A 19,399-nucleotide genomic window follows, 5' to 3' on the forward strand; every position below is an offset into this window, starting at 1 on the left:
TACTTTTTTCAAATAGTGATGGTGCTGTTTTTTTTTTTTTTTTTTTACATCAGTAATGCCCTGACTATACTTTGTGATCAGTTGAATGCCACTTTGTGAATTAAAGTACCAATTTCCTTCCGAAACAGCAAAATCTGTACATTATTCCAAACTTTTGGCCACCAGTGTATATACTGTAGACAATATATCACAGCGATAATAAAGGATACAAATATCACCACCAGAACACTGCAGCAGAGCAGGTCAGTCATCTCACTGCAGGCGCTGTGCTGTCAAGGCGACAAGTCATCTTGCTTGCGTCTGAGGGCGAAGAACCCATCCGCTGGTGGAATGTTTCTCGACGGCGAAGCAGAGATGAAAGGGCTTGTCAAGATGAGAGATGAACTCACTGTCTTGAAGGAGAAGAATTCTGAGGAAATGGTGGTTTCACACCCGCTTATATAGGCCAAATGCGCGCCTAAAGGGGCGGGGCTCAAACACCATTGGGAATTTTAGACTTTGTGTTATTGTACAAAGGGCTTCAACTAGCTCATTGAGAAAGGAATTTCCCATAGCATCAGCAATGCAATGTTGAGAGACCATAATCAAAAGGGAACAATTGATACTCATTTGAATGAGACTGTTTTAAACATAGGGAAAGTTTTTTCATTGGGTTTTCAATGAATATCAACCTAAATTGTGTTCAGTTCCTCACTCAAATGTAAATACTGTATGTATTATATGGCTTTAGTGACTTGGAATTCATTGAACAAGTTATAAGGACAACTGAGTATTACTGTTTTCCTGTTTGGAGCATGGCATCCACCAGCATCTGCTTTCATTGTATGGGAAACATCTGCTTGGATATTCAGCTAAATAACTTGCATGTAAGTAAATTTTGTGTAACAAAAACAATAATAAGGGTTTCACATGAGTATACAATGCTATTAATGACAGAAATTTTAGTTGTGGGTAAACTGTCCTTTGAGTTAGTAATCCAAATGTCACGTAAGTCTTCCAGGTCATTTGGAGTAAGTCATGTAACTCAATGGATAGAGCAGGGTCTTGACAACATCAAGAGCATTGTTTCAAATCCCATGTCAGGCATCATCCAAACTACAAGTTATGCTCACTTATTAAAATTGTTGATTGCTGCATATTAAATAGCAGCAAAGCAGGTTGAGATGTGGCCTAGTTGGTAGTACAAGTGCTTCGCCATGATTCATTAAGGTAGGCATGCTGGTAACATAAGTTCAAGCCTGGCCTGTGACAAAGGAGGTACTGTGATTGTTTTTTAAATATTTCAGAAACTAAAATTCATTAAAAAAAAAATTTTTTTAAACCAAAATCCAAAATCCAAGATGTGTTATAGGAGTTTGTGAGTATAGTGTTTGTGAATATATAACAGGTGGTGTGACATCATCACGACACATGACCAGGAAGTTATATGGATTTGAAAATTTCAAAAAATGCATTAAAAAAAAAATAATAAATAAAAAAATAAAATACACAAAATAAAAATTTTAAAATCCTAGTCATGTAAGTTGTGTGTGAATGCATTCCAGGTGGTCTGACATCACTAGGTCACATGACCAGGAAGTTATATGGATTTGAAAATGTCAAAAATTCATAAAAAAAAACAAAAAAAAAAAAACACACAAAATCATATTTCCACATTTCAAGTTGTGTATGTGTAATACGGTGTTTGTGAATAGGTTACAGGTGGTGTGACATCATCAGGTCAAATGAACAAGAAGTTAAATGGATTTTAGTATTTTAAAAATTCCAGAAAAATATACAAAACATATTTCCACTAACAAAGCTGTGTAAGATATGCAGCAGATGTGTATAAATACATTGCAGGTGATGTGAGATCTTTAGGTAAAAAAAGCCAGAAAGTTAAATTGATTTATTTCATTAAAGCATTCAGTTTACATTAAATAGTTATAACAGGGATATAAATCATAAGGAAATTAACAATGATCTAAATTTAACTTAATTTGTTCACCAACATAAACATTACACATGTAAAAAAAAAAACACTTCTTAATGTAGTCATGGAATAATGTATCTCTTAATTGATATTTGTGCATTTTGCACTTTGAGACACTCCCTAACTTGGATTGCCCTGGTTGGGATCGCTGTTTTGCGTTTTTCACTTTTGATGTTTAAAACAAATGCATTTATCGAATAACATCATAATTACTTTTGCTATTATGATTTACAGTGTTGAACCGATTTACAATGACAGAGCATGAACCGCCACTATTTTGCGATTACATAACAATTAATGTTAAAGGAAAGATCGAATGTCTAGCAAATGTCCAATATAAAAACAACTTTACCACAGTACTTAACATATATAAGCAGTGGCATATAATCACTCTTCAAATGACAATATGTTTTAACTGTTTATATGATTTTTTTTTTTTACACTTGATTCTTTCTAATTACCCCTCAGACTGTGTACACATGATAACACTGCCAGTCAACTTGTCCAGCAGGTGAGCTGAAATAGTTTGTGAAGTGTCATTCGACAACAAACCTTCATCACTTCTGCAGCTTGTAGAGAAATCAGTTTTCTTTTTTTTGATCTACATGTCAAGTACCTCTTCTTCTTATTGTAAAGGCGTGAATGTGCTAATGGCGGTCATTTGGTTCACTTTCTATGGGAAAGGGCCATTTGCCGGCGATTTGCCTCTCATTATCGCGACGTGTTTGGTAACTTGAACTTGAAAAGGCCTTAAGGCTAACATTGTGCCTAACGTCTTCTTTTATGTTCAACAAAGAAAGAAAGTCATGCAGGTTTAAAAGAGCATGAGTGTGAGTCATTTCTGGGTGAATTGTTCCTTTAATTCAATAATGTCTTATGCAACTTTGCTTCAAGTAAATGTATCTTGTTATTAGGGTGTTTTGATATTTTTATTGGAAAACAAGACAAAATGCTGATAAAGGAAAAAATATATATTATTTTTTTTTTTGTACTGAGAAAGCACTTAGGGATGCATTCTTCCATTTAGGCTGTTTTCTAATCTTTCCCACCTGTCTGCAAATTAAGGTATTAGGGTATTATTTTCAATACAGTGGCAGTGGATAGTGCCTCATTTTAAAATTAAAAAAGGACCCAAAATTACTGTAAAAGTGTGCCTATTTCTTAAACATTTTTACATACATTATTTATGGATCATGCCAAGTTGCCCATGGAATCTGAATTTCCCATCACATTTAACTTGCTCTTCCCTTTTCTTGTTTCTCCACACAGATCCAGTCAACGGTCCCCAGAATGTGAATGTGGTGGACATCCGCGCTCGTCAGCTGACCCTACAATGGGAAACCTTTGGGTATGCGGTGACACGCTGCCACAGCTTCAACCTGACTGTACAGTACCAGTATGTCTTCAACCAGCAGGAGTTTGCCGCTGAGGAGCTCATTCCCACTTCTTCTCATTACACGCTGAGAGGACTCAGGCCTTTTGTGACGGTCCGACTACGACTGGTGCTGGCTAACCCTGAGGGCAGTAAAGAAAGTGAGGAGATTGTCAAACAGACAGAGGAAGATGGTGAGTGGGAAGTTACCACAAAAATTCCCATACTACAGAACATTTGATGGGACAAAAATCTGTGTAGTGCAATATGTGTCATGAATATTTTGGGGCCGTTTTCCCAGAAGAGAAAGGGGCCATTTACACAAAACACATTATTGCGCCTTCTTGTGCTATTGTTTTTCTATGTAAACATGCGCTTGACAAATGATTTTGACCATTGCTCTACGTCTCAATGTTTTTTTTTTTTTTTCAGCATCTCACATTTTTTAAGAAGTTTTATCAAATTAAAAGAACTTCAACTTTTAAAAATGCATATCAAGATACCTGTGATCTTTTATATTCGTTGTACTGCATCTAGCTATTTTTGATGCAAGAATTTAGTCGGTCTGAATGGCCCCTAAGACTGTACATTTGACACTAATTTGTACACTAGTAAATGACTTCAAATCTAAAAGACATGCACTAGAAGACACTAAAGTAAATTATTTAAAGTATTCTATGTTAAATGAAAATGTAAAAGACAAAACACAGATTTTTATATATATATATATATATATATATATATATATATATATATATATATATATATATATATATATATATATACAGTATATATACTCTGTGTGTATATATATATATATATATATATATATATATATATATATATATATATACATATAGTATATCGTCGCTGTCCAATGAAGGACACGTATCTCCACTTTTGGCAATTTTGACTTTTATCATAGACAGAATGCGCAGAATGACCTCTTCCTACTGTTTAAATTGTGCATCGAAATGACCAGTGAAAAGATGTTTAATCATGCGATCTGTTTCACAAGTATCTCCATTGGCATTGAGAAGTGTATACCAAAACTTTGTGTGTCCTGTCCTTATGTTTTGAAGAGCGTCAACTAATTTACCTCAGCTGTCTGGCTGAAGTGTAGTGAAGAGATTGCCTACATCACACTGGCGCTGTGATTTCCCTGTCAACCAAAGCCATTCATGCACACACAATGTCAGGTGGTTTAGAAGGTAGACTATACCAGCCATATACAGTTGCCAGATTTCCATCTTCGCGAAACTGCGAATGAAAGCTAATTCTGACAATATATGCATTGGACCTGGAAAATGCATCTCGAAACCGAACTGTCCACTCAACATCTGGACTAGAAACCCTAGATATGAAACTGATTTCAATCTAAAATACTCAGTGAAAGCTCAGATTATATCCAAATATAAATTCTCTAGCAATCGATAACCTTCCAACTTTCTGGCAACACGAAAAGTTAGACTCGAGTCTATAACTGAACATGCGCCATTGGGACCCATGATACGAAAACCGTGTATATCCAGACAACAGATGTGTCATGATAGAATTCTATTTATGGTGCGAAAAAGAGTTTTTCCATACTCTTGAAAAATAAATTTTTTGGAGATACTTGCTTTTCATCAGACAACGACGATATATACAGTATATATATATATATATATATATATATATATATATCAAACTTTTGTTTTGACTTGTTTTGGTGGGGTTAAAATGTTAATTAGGGGGTCAAAATCCCCCCCAAATCTCCCATAATTTTTACCCTTACTTTCCTAGATTTTATGAGATTACTACACTAAATACTACAGTATGTCCGGACATTAATCTCATTGCTTATGAGTTACTCGTAACCCATTTCTGAAACCCATCAACTGTTAACAGATTCATACTGTAATAGAACAAGTTAACATTTACCAAACTTTTTAACAGAACAATGCTCTCTGTCTGTAATGAATTAATGAAATCATCTGCGTTACTATTTACTTACAATAAATATTATATTTCTATTCTATTTGCTTCCAAATGAAAGCTCTCAAGACAACTATATTCAACGAGTAATAGCTAGCATTATTTTATTGAATTAATATACCAGACAACTCTGGTTTACACTTATAAGTAAAGTTTTCAGTGAAGAGGCATAATTGTCAGTATTATAAATAAGCTTTGACATTGATATCTATTTATTTGAAGGTCGCGTGAGGTACGTTTAAAAAGGGAGATTTGTTTGGTTCCAAAATCATTAGCACTTAAACATGGCATTTAATCTTACTAGACTTTTGAATTAAAAGAGAACAAAAATATTAGCTACTAACCTTCGCTGGCAGATTAGTGTATGCACTGAAAGGGTTGAGGTTATTGCTTCTTTACAGGGAAATAAAACACTGGCTATTACAGGCTAGCTCATCCTTTGATACCAAATATTACTACCAAATTAGTTTCACAACATGCCAGGGCCTTTTCCACATTCTCAAATGTTAAATTGGGAATAGTTCAATGATTATGGCCCATTATTGCAATTATCTTATTCTTTAATTAATGACACTTACCTCTGGTTCTTGAGGGCTAAAGTGCATTTGGTTTTGTCTTGGGCTTTGTCTTGGTGCTGTCACATGTTGTTTTCAGCTGAGTGCAATTCTGAAGCTTTTCAGAGTGCCTCAGTAGATGTTCAGGGAGATTTTGAGAAATGGTATTAAGTAGTGTTCAATCAAAACCTCTTACTTTTGTGCTGTAGTCAAAAATAAATGATTTAGATATACAAAAAAAAAAAAAAATAAAAAAAATAAAAATTGGTTGAAAAACCTGACAATTGCGTTCTTTGTTTTATTATTTTTTTTGGTCTGATAATCCTCACTGTCCACCGTTTCTTTCTTTCAGGTTTTTTTTTTTTTAATAAAACAATTGTTTTTTCTGATTATTGAATGACAAGACCAAAGAAAAGCAAGAGTATTATTAGAAATAGCAACAAAGTACATTAAAATAGGAAAGAGCTGTTTTTAGAAAAATATAACAGTGTTTTATAAAACTCTAATCTCAGGGATGTAATTTTGTAATTAGTGGAGCAGAACTAAAACTATTTCTGCTTCATCTAATTGCTGTTTTGTGAAAAAAATGTCTTATGCAGCTTCATGTGGTTTTTACAATAAAAAGCATACGATTGCTTTCTTTCTTTTTCTTTTTTCTTTTTTTTTTTAAGAAACTATGCTGGAGATTAGATGGTAATTACACACAAATATCTATATAGTTAGTGATTTGTATCTTATGTAAAGTAAATATTATAATATAACTGAATAAATTGGCATTGACAAGCAACACTGCACATGAGTTCCACTTTTGCAAATTTGTTTGAATTTTAAATATGTATTTCAAAACAGTTTGTGCCGTTTAGTTCATGTAAACATTTTTAATCTTGATTTTGAGTTTCTACAATTATAAAATTGTGACCTTACTGGCAGCATTTATTCCTAAAATAATAGCATTCTAATATTTGTATAAGCTTTGCTCAAGTATGCTGATTATAGAGTTTAGTTGCATGTAGCAGTTAGGTTAGATTAGGAACATGAGATAACTAGAGCTGACTAAATTAATAATTATTAGTAAATAACTATTACTAAAAAGCTTAAACAGGTTAACATTACTAAAGCTTGCAATCTATTAATTTGACTGCCCCTTTCAAAAAATAAAAATAGCAATACACACTTGTGTATCTACATGATCTTAAATTGTATGCAAACTGTAAGACACTTTGGCACATTATAATAAATACGGGGTCTATTTTATCACCTGTTCTACATAATCCTAACAGAATGCCAAATAATTTAGAATATATTTGTATACATTTTATGACATGGAAAAAAGTGTGATGCATTGTTGTCATTTGGTTAATTCAGGACAATTATTTCAGTAGATATAATGTGGCCCAGTCTACATTACAAAAGAAACAATAATAAAAATAAATTTTATATGTGTATATGTATATATATATATATATATATATATATATATATATATATATATATATATATTATTATTATTATTATTATTATTATAAATATATTAATTATATATATATATATATATATATATATATATATATATATATATATATATATATATATATATATATAGATAGATAGATAGATAGATAGATAGATATAGATATATATCATTAATATATTAATAATAATAATAATAATAATAATAATATATATATATATATATATATATATATATATATATATATATATATATATATTATTAATAGTTAATTATTATTAAAAGATAGTTGTTCAAAATAAGGGAAACATTTGAAGAGGACATAATAATTTTATGAACATTAAGCAGAAATCTTGAAACAAAAGTTTCATGTTTTAGTAATAAACCCTCACACATCTAATTTTTTCAAGTATTTTTATATTTCCCCTTAAAATATTTGATTCTATGTATTGTGTATTTTAAGATAGCTACAGTTCTGTATAGATGGTGCGATTAAAAATCAGCGAGAAGTTTCTTAACTTAATTCAAAACAGAATTGTCAGACCACAGTACTGCTCTGTTCTTTTTGAAGACAAACAACAAATATGAAACAAAGATGATGAATGCCTTCCTCCTCTAATCATTTTTTCCATTGATGTGTTGCAGTTAAAATGAAATCCCAATGCTGACCATGTTATGGCTTCACAGACTCTGAAAAAGACACAATGTTTCTTAAACGGAGGCAGGTTTGCAAGCGGTGCTTAATTAGAAAATTTCTCAGAGGGTAGCATTTTGTCTCCATTTAAAATTAATTTCTCCCAGCTTGTTTTTAATACTGAGCAATAAAATTGCGTGAAAATAAAGGGTATTGTCAGGTATTATACTGTCAGATTAGAACATATAATTTAAGCTCCTCTAATTTTCCTTTATTTTTTGTGCCATTTTGGGGTTCTGATTAGTCTGTTTTGATGTGGATAGGACTCTTTTGGTTATATTCAGTGTCTGCCTCACTGATGTTTTCCTTTTTTTTAAAATGTTTTTTTTTTTTTTTTTTTGCATATGAAAACCTATAATTGCTGTCCTTTTGTGTTTGCAAAAAGACGGACAGCTGCGACATATCAATTGTGAAGCAGTTTTGTCTCTGTGCAACCTTATATGGGGATAATTGCAGGAGAACAAAATTAACATGAGGGTGACCAACAGTTATTTTTACCTTATTAGGTGAACAACAACAGCAAACACTGCGTACGAAGCCCTGCTTCGTACACAGCAGAATAAACAGGAATAGAGCGTGCATCTCTATGTACGCCATTCGTAATTCGTTAAGATACTAAACAAGTACAATAAAAGGGATGGTTCACCCAAAAATTAAAATTATGTCATACTGCAGCCTTCAAAGGCCGCGTCCTACCTAGCATGCAGCCTTCAAAACGAGACACAGCTTCCCCGCGGGAAGCTAATCAGCTTTAGATTAGCATGTAGCCAGCATTTCACACACATTATATATAGATTATATAGAGACAAAGACAGACAAAGGACATTGATTTAATATGCTTGTTGGCTTGGGTTCAATCAAGCTATTTGAAGTATTGTTGAAAATATGACTTAATTGCCCTCACTTTGCAATACAATATCTGACACCAGCTCCTCTGTAAGAGACCATATTCCTTTTCACATATTTCACATTTCCTTTGATTAGATCTATTCTTTCCCCATTGAAGTGTCATTGCCAAAGACTATACCAAAGACTTTAATTATGATTTAGGGAAAATATTTCAACCTTGCTACATTTTGAAGATGTATTTAGCCACATACACTACCAGTCAAATGTTTGGACGGACTTGACTGAATTAATTTTTCTCTCGACCTTAAAAACCTTTTGATCTAATTACAGTATGTTAGTGGTTAGCACACATACTTGCCCCATTAAGCTGTGGTGCTCATAGTCCGGTATGATTTATAGTACAGCATAGCCTCTTATGCCTTATTGCTTAAGTAATTTTCCTGGTCCAATAAAAGTTAAGGTCAATCGACCATATTTGTGGTATAATGTTGTTTGACACACAAAATAATTTCGACTCGTCCATCTTTTATTATGCAAAAAAAAAAAATAAATAAATAAATAGAAAACTGTTACAGTAAGGCACTTACAATGGAAATGAACAGGGCCAGATCGTAAGCATTAAAACACACAGTTTCAAAAGTATTGCCACAGAAAATAACATTATACATGGTAACATGATTTTAGTGTGATAAAATCGCTTACCTTATCTGTGTAAAGTAATTTCTAAAATTAACAACTTCGTTGTCATGACGATGTAACACCAGTAAACCCTGCAATCCCATTTAGTGATTTTGTCACATTAAAATAATTTAAAACAAGAGATTTTATCACACTAAAATTATGTTAACACATATAATGTTTGTGTCTTGAGGCTATACTTTATGGACTTCAGCGCTTATGGACTGGCCCCATTTACTTCCATTGTAAGTTCCTTACTGTAACCGCTATTTTTATTTATTTATTTATTTTTTTATTTTTATTTTTTTATAAATGCTGGGCAAGCTGAATTATTAATTGTGGTATTCAATATTACACCACAAATGCTGTCGATTGAGGTTAATGTTTATTGAACCTGGAACATTCCTTTAAGTAAAATCTGTTGACTACTGTTCTCACCATTTTGGCAATCAAAGCTAAATAAACAATAGCTACGACAAATGTGTCTTGATTCTTTTCTTCATTTAACCACAATCCAAGACTAAACTTATATATTTGTGCCCGAGGAGGCTCCCCCTGTTACAGCCCTACCAAGCTCATCTCTTTAATCTGCCCTCCCAATTAGCCGTGTTCTAGCACAAAGCAAAGAGCAGCGCTAGGGCTGCTAAATTGGACTAAACGGGCTTTTAGCTAAGTCATTAGCCCTCTTTGCACACTTTGTCAAGAACAGTCTGACTCATTAGCGTGTCATAGCTAACAGTCAAGCCAAAGAAACTAACCAAGGCTGAGAAATGCAAGACAACTAGCCTCAAGTTACGCCCACGGCACTGGGCGTAGGACTGTGAATCACCAAACTGTAAATTAGCACGTTAGCATGCAGAATTCTGAAACCGTCAAGTCATAGCGTCTCGGAAAATGCTACGCTGGATTATATGAGAAGTTGATGAGGTTGTACTTGGATATTCTCACTTTGGAAAAAGTTTTGAAAGTGTTAATAATGTTATGTGGTAAGAGTACATTTGGAAAACTTGCAGACGTATGCCAGAGGAGAAGTGCACACAAAAATATGCAAATAGACATGCATATGTGCACAGTGGTACTTGTAGCACTTGTTAACACCTCCCGGTACCGAAGGGTAGCAAAACTGTTACAATTCACACTTCGAACATTGCAGCTGAGGTGTGTTTGACATAGTTTTGCTTTTTTAGTCAGCCAATGTTTGCTCACCTTACATTACCTTCTACCCAGCAACACAGCCATTTCTGTTACCCTACGTCACCTCTCTGTTCTCAAACAATCACTTTTCATATTAAAATGAGTTGATATTATGGTGCAATGTTTTAATTACATGAAGTATACTGTTCTGAATTAAGACAACTAGCCTTTTGTAGGCCTTTAGGGTGAGTAATATTATGATATAAACTATTTTTGTGTAATACTGTATGTCTTCTTTATGTGTGAACTACAGCATATGCATGGATATTTTTGGCGGGTTGCTAAATGTATACGTGTATGTGTGTTTGTGTGTCTATACCAGTTCCTGGCACCATTCCCATGGAGTCCATTCAAACAGGCCCCTACGAGGAGAAAATCTTCATGCAATGGAAGGCCCCCAATGAAACCAATGGAGTCATCACTTTGTATGAGGTGAGAAAATGTTATAATTGCTCAAAACGCAAATCACTAATCATGTATGTACTACAAAAATATACGTTTTCAATCGTGAAAAATCATTTTCACCATCAAGATCAGTATATATGTCTTGTTTCCCAGTAAAAATAGCTTCCTTAAAACCATTCTTAAAACAAGATCAATTTATTTCAGAACTAATATGTGAAGATAATGATAAAGATAAAATGTTTTACTTTTCTTCCCTATTAGCAATTGTTTTAATCATAAACCTCATTAATTTTCTGGTGGTAAAATATTACTTCTAAGCAAAAGTAAGAAGAGAACAATGAAGCTCTGTATATTTTTTTGAAGAAATAAATAAAGAAACAAATAAAAAACTAAAGCTCCAACAACTTTTGCAAAATGATAGCTTTATTAAAAATACAGGAAATGGACAGCCCAAAACTCTTGTAAAGGAATTATTTATCTGCCAATGTATAGAATATCTGCTCTACAAAAAGAAATTAAATGAAGTTGAAAAAAAAACTGCGACCACATTTTGCTTTAATGTGAGTGTTTGAGTGTGTTAGAGACACAAAACTACCACCCGATCTTGTTGATTTGATGAGGAAGACAAACCACATATGAGCCATTGTGCATATCCAGGTACATCATTAAAACAGGGCCATCTTGGCAATAAGAAGATTAACAGAATTAACTAAATGTATTGAGCAGACACAGTGCAGTCCCATTTGGCTGGATAATTGCTATAATAGCCCTCATTGATTTAATTAGAAGTGTCCAAAAGAATTATCCGGGAGATCTGAGCAGCCATATGCATCCTTTCTACGCTTTTAGTGATTCAGACAAATTACTCTTAGGACAAAGAGCTAAGAGACAGGAGAAGAAAGGTGTAGAGATGAATGCAGTTGTGGACTGGTCACAAAGGGATACTGTTTTGTTTGCTGCAAGCAAATGTCTATATTCACCACCTTAGGACAGTATGTACTTGTATATAGACTGACTGTATACTTAGAGAAAAGGAAATTATACTGAAATAGAAAGGGCTGAAATGCTTCCTTGCCTACATTCTACATTCAAAAAGGGGTTTAAAGCCTAGCAGGAAAACCATTTTAAGGATCATGGTTCTTTAGATAACCATTGATGTACTGGTGCTTCAAACAACCCATTAGGGCTTCAGGTATCCTTTGTTAATTAATGATACCTAGAACTATATGCTCCAAGAACCTATATGGCAACATTCTTATCAAAAGTCTTGATAAGAAGAGGCTTTTCTGCTAAACCTGTTTAGATAAATAAAATGCAAACCCATTGAAGATCCATTAAACCACTAAATAACCCTTTTTTTCTAAGAATGTTTTTTTTTTAACAATTGTGAATGTTTAAAGGAATAATTAACCCAAAAACAAACAAACAAACAAACAAAAAAAAATTCTGTAATTTAATCGTTAATAATATACATTCTCAAAAAATGGCAGAAAGTCTCCAACCGCCAAAAATAGTTTGAAGAAAGCACCATAAAAGTAGTCTATATGACTTTTACACTATATAACAAGTATTTATGTGAGGAATAGAGCAAAATTAAATTGTTTTTGTTTTGTTTTTTGCTTCAAATCCATAACTCAAAAAAAGCTTATCAAGATGCATCATGGCAAGTTGGATATCAATCAGCATGTTCACATGCATGTTCTTACATCTCATGCAACTGACAATGTGTAAGGTCAGGTAAACACCTTAAACAGTGTGTCTTTATTTGGCTAAGGTCATAAATGGTTTAAATAAAAACAATCGGCAAACGTAGATTTTCGCACATTATCTCGACTGTGCATTTCTTGTCAACACTTTTACCAACGTTGTTGTGACTTATTCAATGTGCACATAATTGTTTACATTTTGACACCAAAAGCAGAGAATAACCGATGATTTTAAATCGTTTTCTTACATGGTTGGATTTTTTGAATAAGCTGATTTGGTTAGCATGTAAACATGCTCTCAACATTGACATCAAACTTGACATGACCCATCTGATCTAATGTGCCATATTTGAATCGAATGAGATTTTAAATCTATACTGTAGAGAGAACTTTTTGCTAATAACGACATTTTCCTTTCTTTCTGAGCAACCTGGAGTTAAGTACCTTGCTCAAGGGTGCAATGGTAATGGTTTATAGCTTATTCCTTATGGGCTCGAACCAATAAGCTATCGTTTGCCATCCTTGAGCATCAACCACTAAGCCCCACACACACACACAAGCACACACACACCTCACAGTGGAGTTTCGGATCAGTTTCTGACCACCTGAGATGAGTCCAAAATCAAAACCCATACTTCGGTCAGATTTCACTTTCTTTTACTGTCTGTCTGTTTCCCTCTCCCTTCCCTTTTCTCTGCAAAACATCCTCCTGTTATCAAACCATCAAAGCCTGTCAGAAATGAATTGCTTTGCTGACAAAATAAGTGTCTTGAAAAGAGTGATTATGAAAGTTAGACAGAGAGAATATCCTCAACAGCTCCTTATTAATCAACAGTGAGATGTGTAAAGGGAAAAGTGTCTTTTGTTCTCTTGTGTCATCTTTTGCTTTATCTCCATGCAAATGAGCATGAGTAAATAGCAAAACATTTCTACACACAGGGTGTTTAGTCCTTGAGCTTTGATGTGTTTAATTTGCATGACATGTTGTGAGTATACTGCCATGACATTATGTCTTACACCCCTCCACTCTGTCTTGGTTTCTAATGTCTTCCTGTTAAGTGCACAAACATACACTACCACATTTTGGTAACATTTTACATTACCTGTTGATGCTCATTGACCCCACCCATGGGTTTGACTTTACTTTGCTTAAATTAGTTCACATTTACCCTATAGTGTGCTGTTCAAAATTGTTCATAATGTTGACAAATTATACATCTTTATAATATGTCAACATTATTAACTCTTTTTTGACTAGACTATCAGTTCTGTGTGTGTGTGTTTGGGGGGGGGGGGGGGTTGCATGCACATCAACAGGTTTGCATTATGAGCTAACAATGAACAACTGTACATTTAAAACATTACCCAAGATTAATAAAAGCTGTCAAAAAAATGTTGTTCATTGTTAGTTCTTGATACCTAATGCATTTTCTAAATGTATAACAAATAAAACATTATTGTAAAGCGTTAACCTTTTTTTTTTCATGTGGCAAGAATGGTAGGACTAAAATAAAAATAATATTTAATATTTATTTGATTATTTAAATAATAATAATTTTTATTTTGTATTTTATAAACCACAAGGACATGATAAGACCTAGTCATTGCAGTTATTGCAGTATCATTTTCTACTTTTCCACTTGCAAAACATACCAAAAATGGACATGATACCATAGTACTACAGTGATTTCAAGTAACAAGTACAAGGAACACCTTGGTATTCTTTGAGTTAACATGTCAATATAATGGTATACGATTATCGTATTTCTCTAACAAAAACATACCAAAAAGTAACATGGTATTGCCAAGATTTTTACCATGGTAATATGATGGTGTGCTTTAAAGTATTTTGTGAATACCAAGGTATATTATATATATAAACTAACAAAAAGTAAAATGCTAATGCCATGTTTTTTTGTGCATGTACAATGCTAATACAATGGTATTATTTGAAGTACCAAATAAATAACATGGTACATGAACATGGTAAACATTTTGTACCCTTGTATACTTTAAAGTAGCATGGTATTAATATTTGATACCATCAGTGACTGTACCATGCTACTGCCACAGTCCTTATGTGAGGTTGATAATATCTTGGACACACACATACTTTCTTTCTGTCTCTCTCTATTATCCTCTCTCTGAATAAGTCAAAACAAGGAGCTGTCATGCTTTGTGGTGATTTAGTGCGAAAGAGTTTTTGCCCCTAATGAAGATAAACTGTTTATTTAGCCCCAACAGAAGGCTATAGAGAAAAACTTGTGCTTATCCCATCCTCCCTCCTTCACTGCATTGTTTTCATTTCTGTCAATAAATGGTTAAATGCAAGCACTCGAGTTAAGAGAACTAGTAACCCCTTTGGTCCCTTACTTCTCTTATTCATTAAAAACAGTTAATGGGCCATACTCCTGTGGCTCTTGTCCAGAGACAGGTGCAGAGAAGTCTAAATCCAAGTTAATGTCGAGAGTGCAGCTATTTATTTATTTTGTGCCAGTGAGATAGTGAAATTCAAGTACCCCTATTTTGTCCCAGACAGCAGACCTAGTGTATTATTAGCGGTCTTACTCCCAGTCTGTCCAATGACAATCTGATGCATATTGCACACAAAAATGGCAAACACTTGCCAAACATTTTAAGCTCTAATCTGATTGGCCGGCTTTGTGCAAATTTCAGTAGTTGGGATGCATCAGACAGACTCTTTTGGAGCGTCTCATTTTGATTTGCGTTATAAACACGTTTTAGGATGGTGTGTCAAATTAAGTGAGGTTTGAAACGTAGAAAAACAGGTCTCGAGATCTCTGCATGCGAAGATGCATCATCCAGCTCTGTTTGAATGCAAGAACACATCCTCATCTTGTGCTGTCTGCTGTCACTAAAGTGTGGTTTTGTTGTCTGTACAGCTGGAGTTACGCTTACTGCCCCCTACTGTCTGGGACTCATAAAAACATACAGCCTGATATCATTAATATACATAGCTATTTGTACATTAATATTTGTAACATTTAAATGTACTTGTTTATAATAGATAGACACTAAAACATACAATATGGACGTTTGAAACCATCTAAAATGTAAACATTTTTAAGTATTTACAGCTTTTTTTTTTACAGCGTATTTACAGAAACGTAAAATAATAACAAATCCATTACAAAAATATTTGAATACACGAATCAATTACAAATATTTTTGTATATTTTTACTGTTTTATATATATTTTAGATCCCTAAACCTACCCCAGTCTTTAAACATTTCAACAATATAAACGTAATACACGTAATAAGTAGATTAATTTACCGCTGCATAGAAAGAGGCATTACAATCCCTTGAGTTTGATTCTCTTTTACATCACCAAAGTGTTGAGTGGCATGTTAATGCATTTAACTCCACCTGAACTAAGGTCTTGAACTCTGTTGCTCCCTTGAGGGCGAAACATGCTAAATCCCGCTTTCTGTGACCGCTTTCTTAACTTTTTTGTTGATAGGATTGCAGATGTCATATCACGCATTCAGCCCCCTGTTGGTGATCCATCGTTTCCACCTGTATGTTCTGCTGCTCTATGCCAATTTGAACCCATTTAATTTTCTACTTTTACAGAGTTTGTTGAATTATTGAAGCCCACTACCTCCCCCCAGGACATTATTCCGACACGTTTTCTGAAACAAATTATAGGCATTGTTGGACGTAGCATATTGTCCATAATTAATAAATGTTTGGCTACACGGACAGTACCAGAGTATTTTAAAAATGCAGTAGTGCAGCCTCTCCTTAAAAAAAAACCAACCTTGTTCTTTCCAATTTTGGACCAATCTCTAAATTACCTTTTATTTAAAAAATCATGGAAAAAACAGTACTTGTTCAGTTATCAAGACTTTTTTAGATAATAATAATATTTGCAAAGTATTTCAGTCTGGTTTTAGAACACATCACAGCACTGAATCTTCCCTTTAAAAAATTTTAACGATATCTTTTTAACTGCTGACTCAGGAAATTTGGTGATCTTGGTGCTGTTAGATCTTAGCGCAGCCTTTGATACTGTAGATCATAGTATCCTCATCTCACACCTCGAGCAGTGTGTGGGTATCTGTGGCAACGCTCTTAGCTGGTTTAAATCATATCTTACGAATAGAAGCTTCTCAGTTCGTCTTGGGGAATTCTCATCTGTGTCAGCCCCTCTCACCTGTGGCGTTCCTCAGGGCTCTATTCTGGCCCCTGTCCTGTTCTCTCTTTATATGCTTCCTTTAGGAAATATGGGGATCATTTCATTGCTACGCAGATGATGCCTAAATTTATTTACCATTGAAAATGAACGACAGTAATGCATTAGAACCTTTGCTAGACTGTCTATTCTAAAACGTAGGCTTTGTATGCGACAGCGCCCTTAAGCTCGATAAACAGATAAATTCAGTCGTAAAGCAAGCTTTTTTCAACTGAGACTCTTATCTAAAGTCAAGCCTTTTTCGTAATTTAAGGATTTTTAAAAGGTCATTCATGCATTTATTTTTGCCCAGCAAGATTACTGCAATTCCCTCTTTATAGGAAGTAGCCATGCATCCCTTGCATGACTGCAAATGGTCCAAAATGCTGCAGCAAGACCGCTGACTGGTGCTCGTGAGCATGCTCATATTACTCCGATCTTATGCTCTCTTTATTGGCTTCCTGTTCGATATAGAACAGTATATAGAGTATAAATTATTGCTTTTTATTTTTAAATCCCTTAATGGACTAGCACCCTCATACCTTGCCAATCTGCTACAGATGCATAATCCCCAGACAGTTCCTAGGTCTAAATTAAAGACGAGGGGCAACCGCGCTTTTACAGCAGCTACCCCGAAATTATGGAACAATTAAAATGATGATGTTTAGATGCTGTCAATACGTCAATATTATACATTTCGGTGTCTATGCAAACGTAAGAGAACGTATGTTTGCTAGAACCAAACTTTATGTAAGAATACATACGATTTCTCATGAGATCTCTTTGAAACATAAAGGTGGTACTTCAAGCATGAATTGCTACGATGGTATGAATATTCCTTTTTATGGTCTGACGGAATGATTAATTGCGTGAATTTTTTCAATGCGTTATTTTTTTATATTATTAACCATGCTGGATTAACAAGTTAAATCAGCAGCCCTACTTATTACTTAAAGTCTGTTTTCAGAGTCTGCTGCGGGATTATTTGAAAGAGTTATCGCCTGTTGCTTGCAGATCTATCATTGCTTTTCCCAATTTTAAATCTCATCTAAAAATTGGGGTAATGGGCAAAAATCTATATGTGTCAAATGGTTTTTGCTTAAACCATTTATGACCTTACCCCAATAAAAGAAAGCTGTTTATAGCATTATAACTTTACAGGTTGTCGGCTTACAAAGCATAAGAGGTGTAAAATGTAGGAACGTGCATGAAAATGTGCCCACTACTATTTGTATTGTGCTCTGTTCTGTTTTGTTTATGTTAATGTCTGCAAAATAAATTACAAAGTGAAATACATCTACATAAAATGCATGTCATTGTTCTTTACCCCAAACACTACCTAATTTATGTCTGGCATCTCAAAACCTCAAAACTCGTGCCTCAAACTTACAAAATACTAAATATTCTGTGCTCGCAGCATGTTTGTTTACTAACTGTAAATCTCAAGATACAATTTGCTTGAACGATACTACTGCTGAATACTCACCATCCACTCCAGCATGGGTTTCCCTCTCTCATTTTACTTTTCAGGTATTTATAAATACTACTAGGTTTCCAGCAAAGTTTTTCAGTTCTTTTAATCAGCAGAGATAAAAGTCCATATGGGATGGATTTTAGATATGTTTCATTGCTTTAAAAGAGCTTCTCAAGGGGCCTGGGTAGCTCAGCGTGTAAAGATGCTGACTACCACCCCTGGAGTCGTGAGTTCGAATCCAGGGCGTGCTGAGTGACTCCAGTCAGGTCTCCTAAGCAACCAAATTGGCCCGAGTCACATGGGGTAACCTCCTCGTAGTCGCTATAATGTGGTTCGCTCTCAGTGGGGCACGTGGTGAGTTGTGCGTGGATGCCACACGCGCTCTATGTCTCCGTGGTAACGTGCTCAACAAGCCATGTGATAAGATGCAAGGATTGATGGTCTCAGACGTGGAGACAACTGAGATTCGTCCTCCGTCACCCGGATTGAGGTGAGTCACTACGCTACCACAAGGACCTAGAGCGCATTGGGAATTGGGCATTCCAAACTGGGAAGGGAAAAAACAAAAAAAAGAGCTTCTCTATGACAGTGATATGCAAGTGTAGTTGAAGATTTTTTTTCTTTCTAGGATGCATATTTAGTGCTGCTCACAAGCTTAGTGATCTCTGATTTATAAGCAAATTGTTCTTTTGAGTAACTTGTTTTCAGTGATTCAGTTGAACCAGTTCACAAATCGATCTGAATGACTGCTTAGCGAATTGTTCTGAATCAGATTTATTTTTTGAATCCTTATCCAGTAATCCCATACAACAAAAATGGTCATGAAAATATCTGACCTTACTCATTGCCATAGCA

General features: G+C 34.3%; 1 protein-coding gene across 5 annotated transcripts in view; it reads left to right on the plus strand.

Moving 5' to 3' along the window:
- Nucleotides 1-19,399, plus strand: part of LOC127448891 (receptor-type tyrosine-protein phosphatase T-like) — a 363,972-nt gene that overhangs the window by 200,867 nt on the left and 143,706 nt on the right. For all 5 annotated transcript variants that reach the window (XM_051711804.1, XM_051711805.1, XM_051711807.1 and 2 more), the window contains exons 9-10: nt 3,242-3,538; nt 11,084-11,193. In XM_051711804.1, the coding sequence (XP_051567764.1) occupies nt 3,242-3,538; nt 11,084-11,193 (407 nt within the window). The remainder of the gene's footprint in view (nt 1-3,241; nt 3,539-11,083; nt 11,194-19,399) is intronic.

Source organism: Myxocyprinus asiaticus, chromosome 12 (genome assembly GCF_019703515.2).
Source record: "Myxocyprinus asiaticus isolate MX2 ecotype Aquarium Trade chromosome 12, UBuf_Myxa_2, whole genome shotgun sequence".
Lineage (NCBI taxonomy): Eukaryota > Metazoa > Chordata > Actinopteri > Cypriniformes > Catostomidae > Myxocyprinus > Myxocyprinus asiaticus.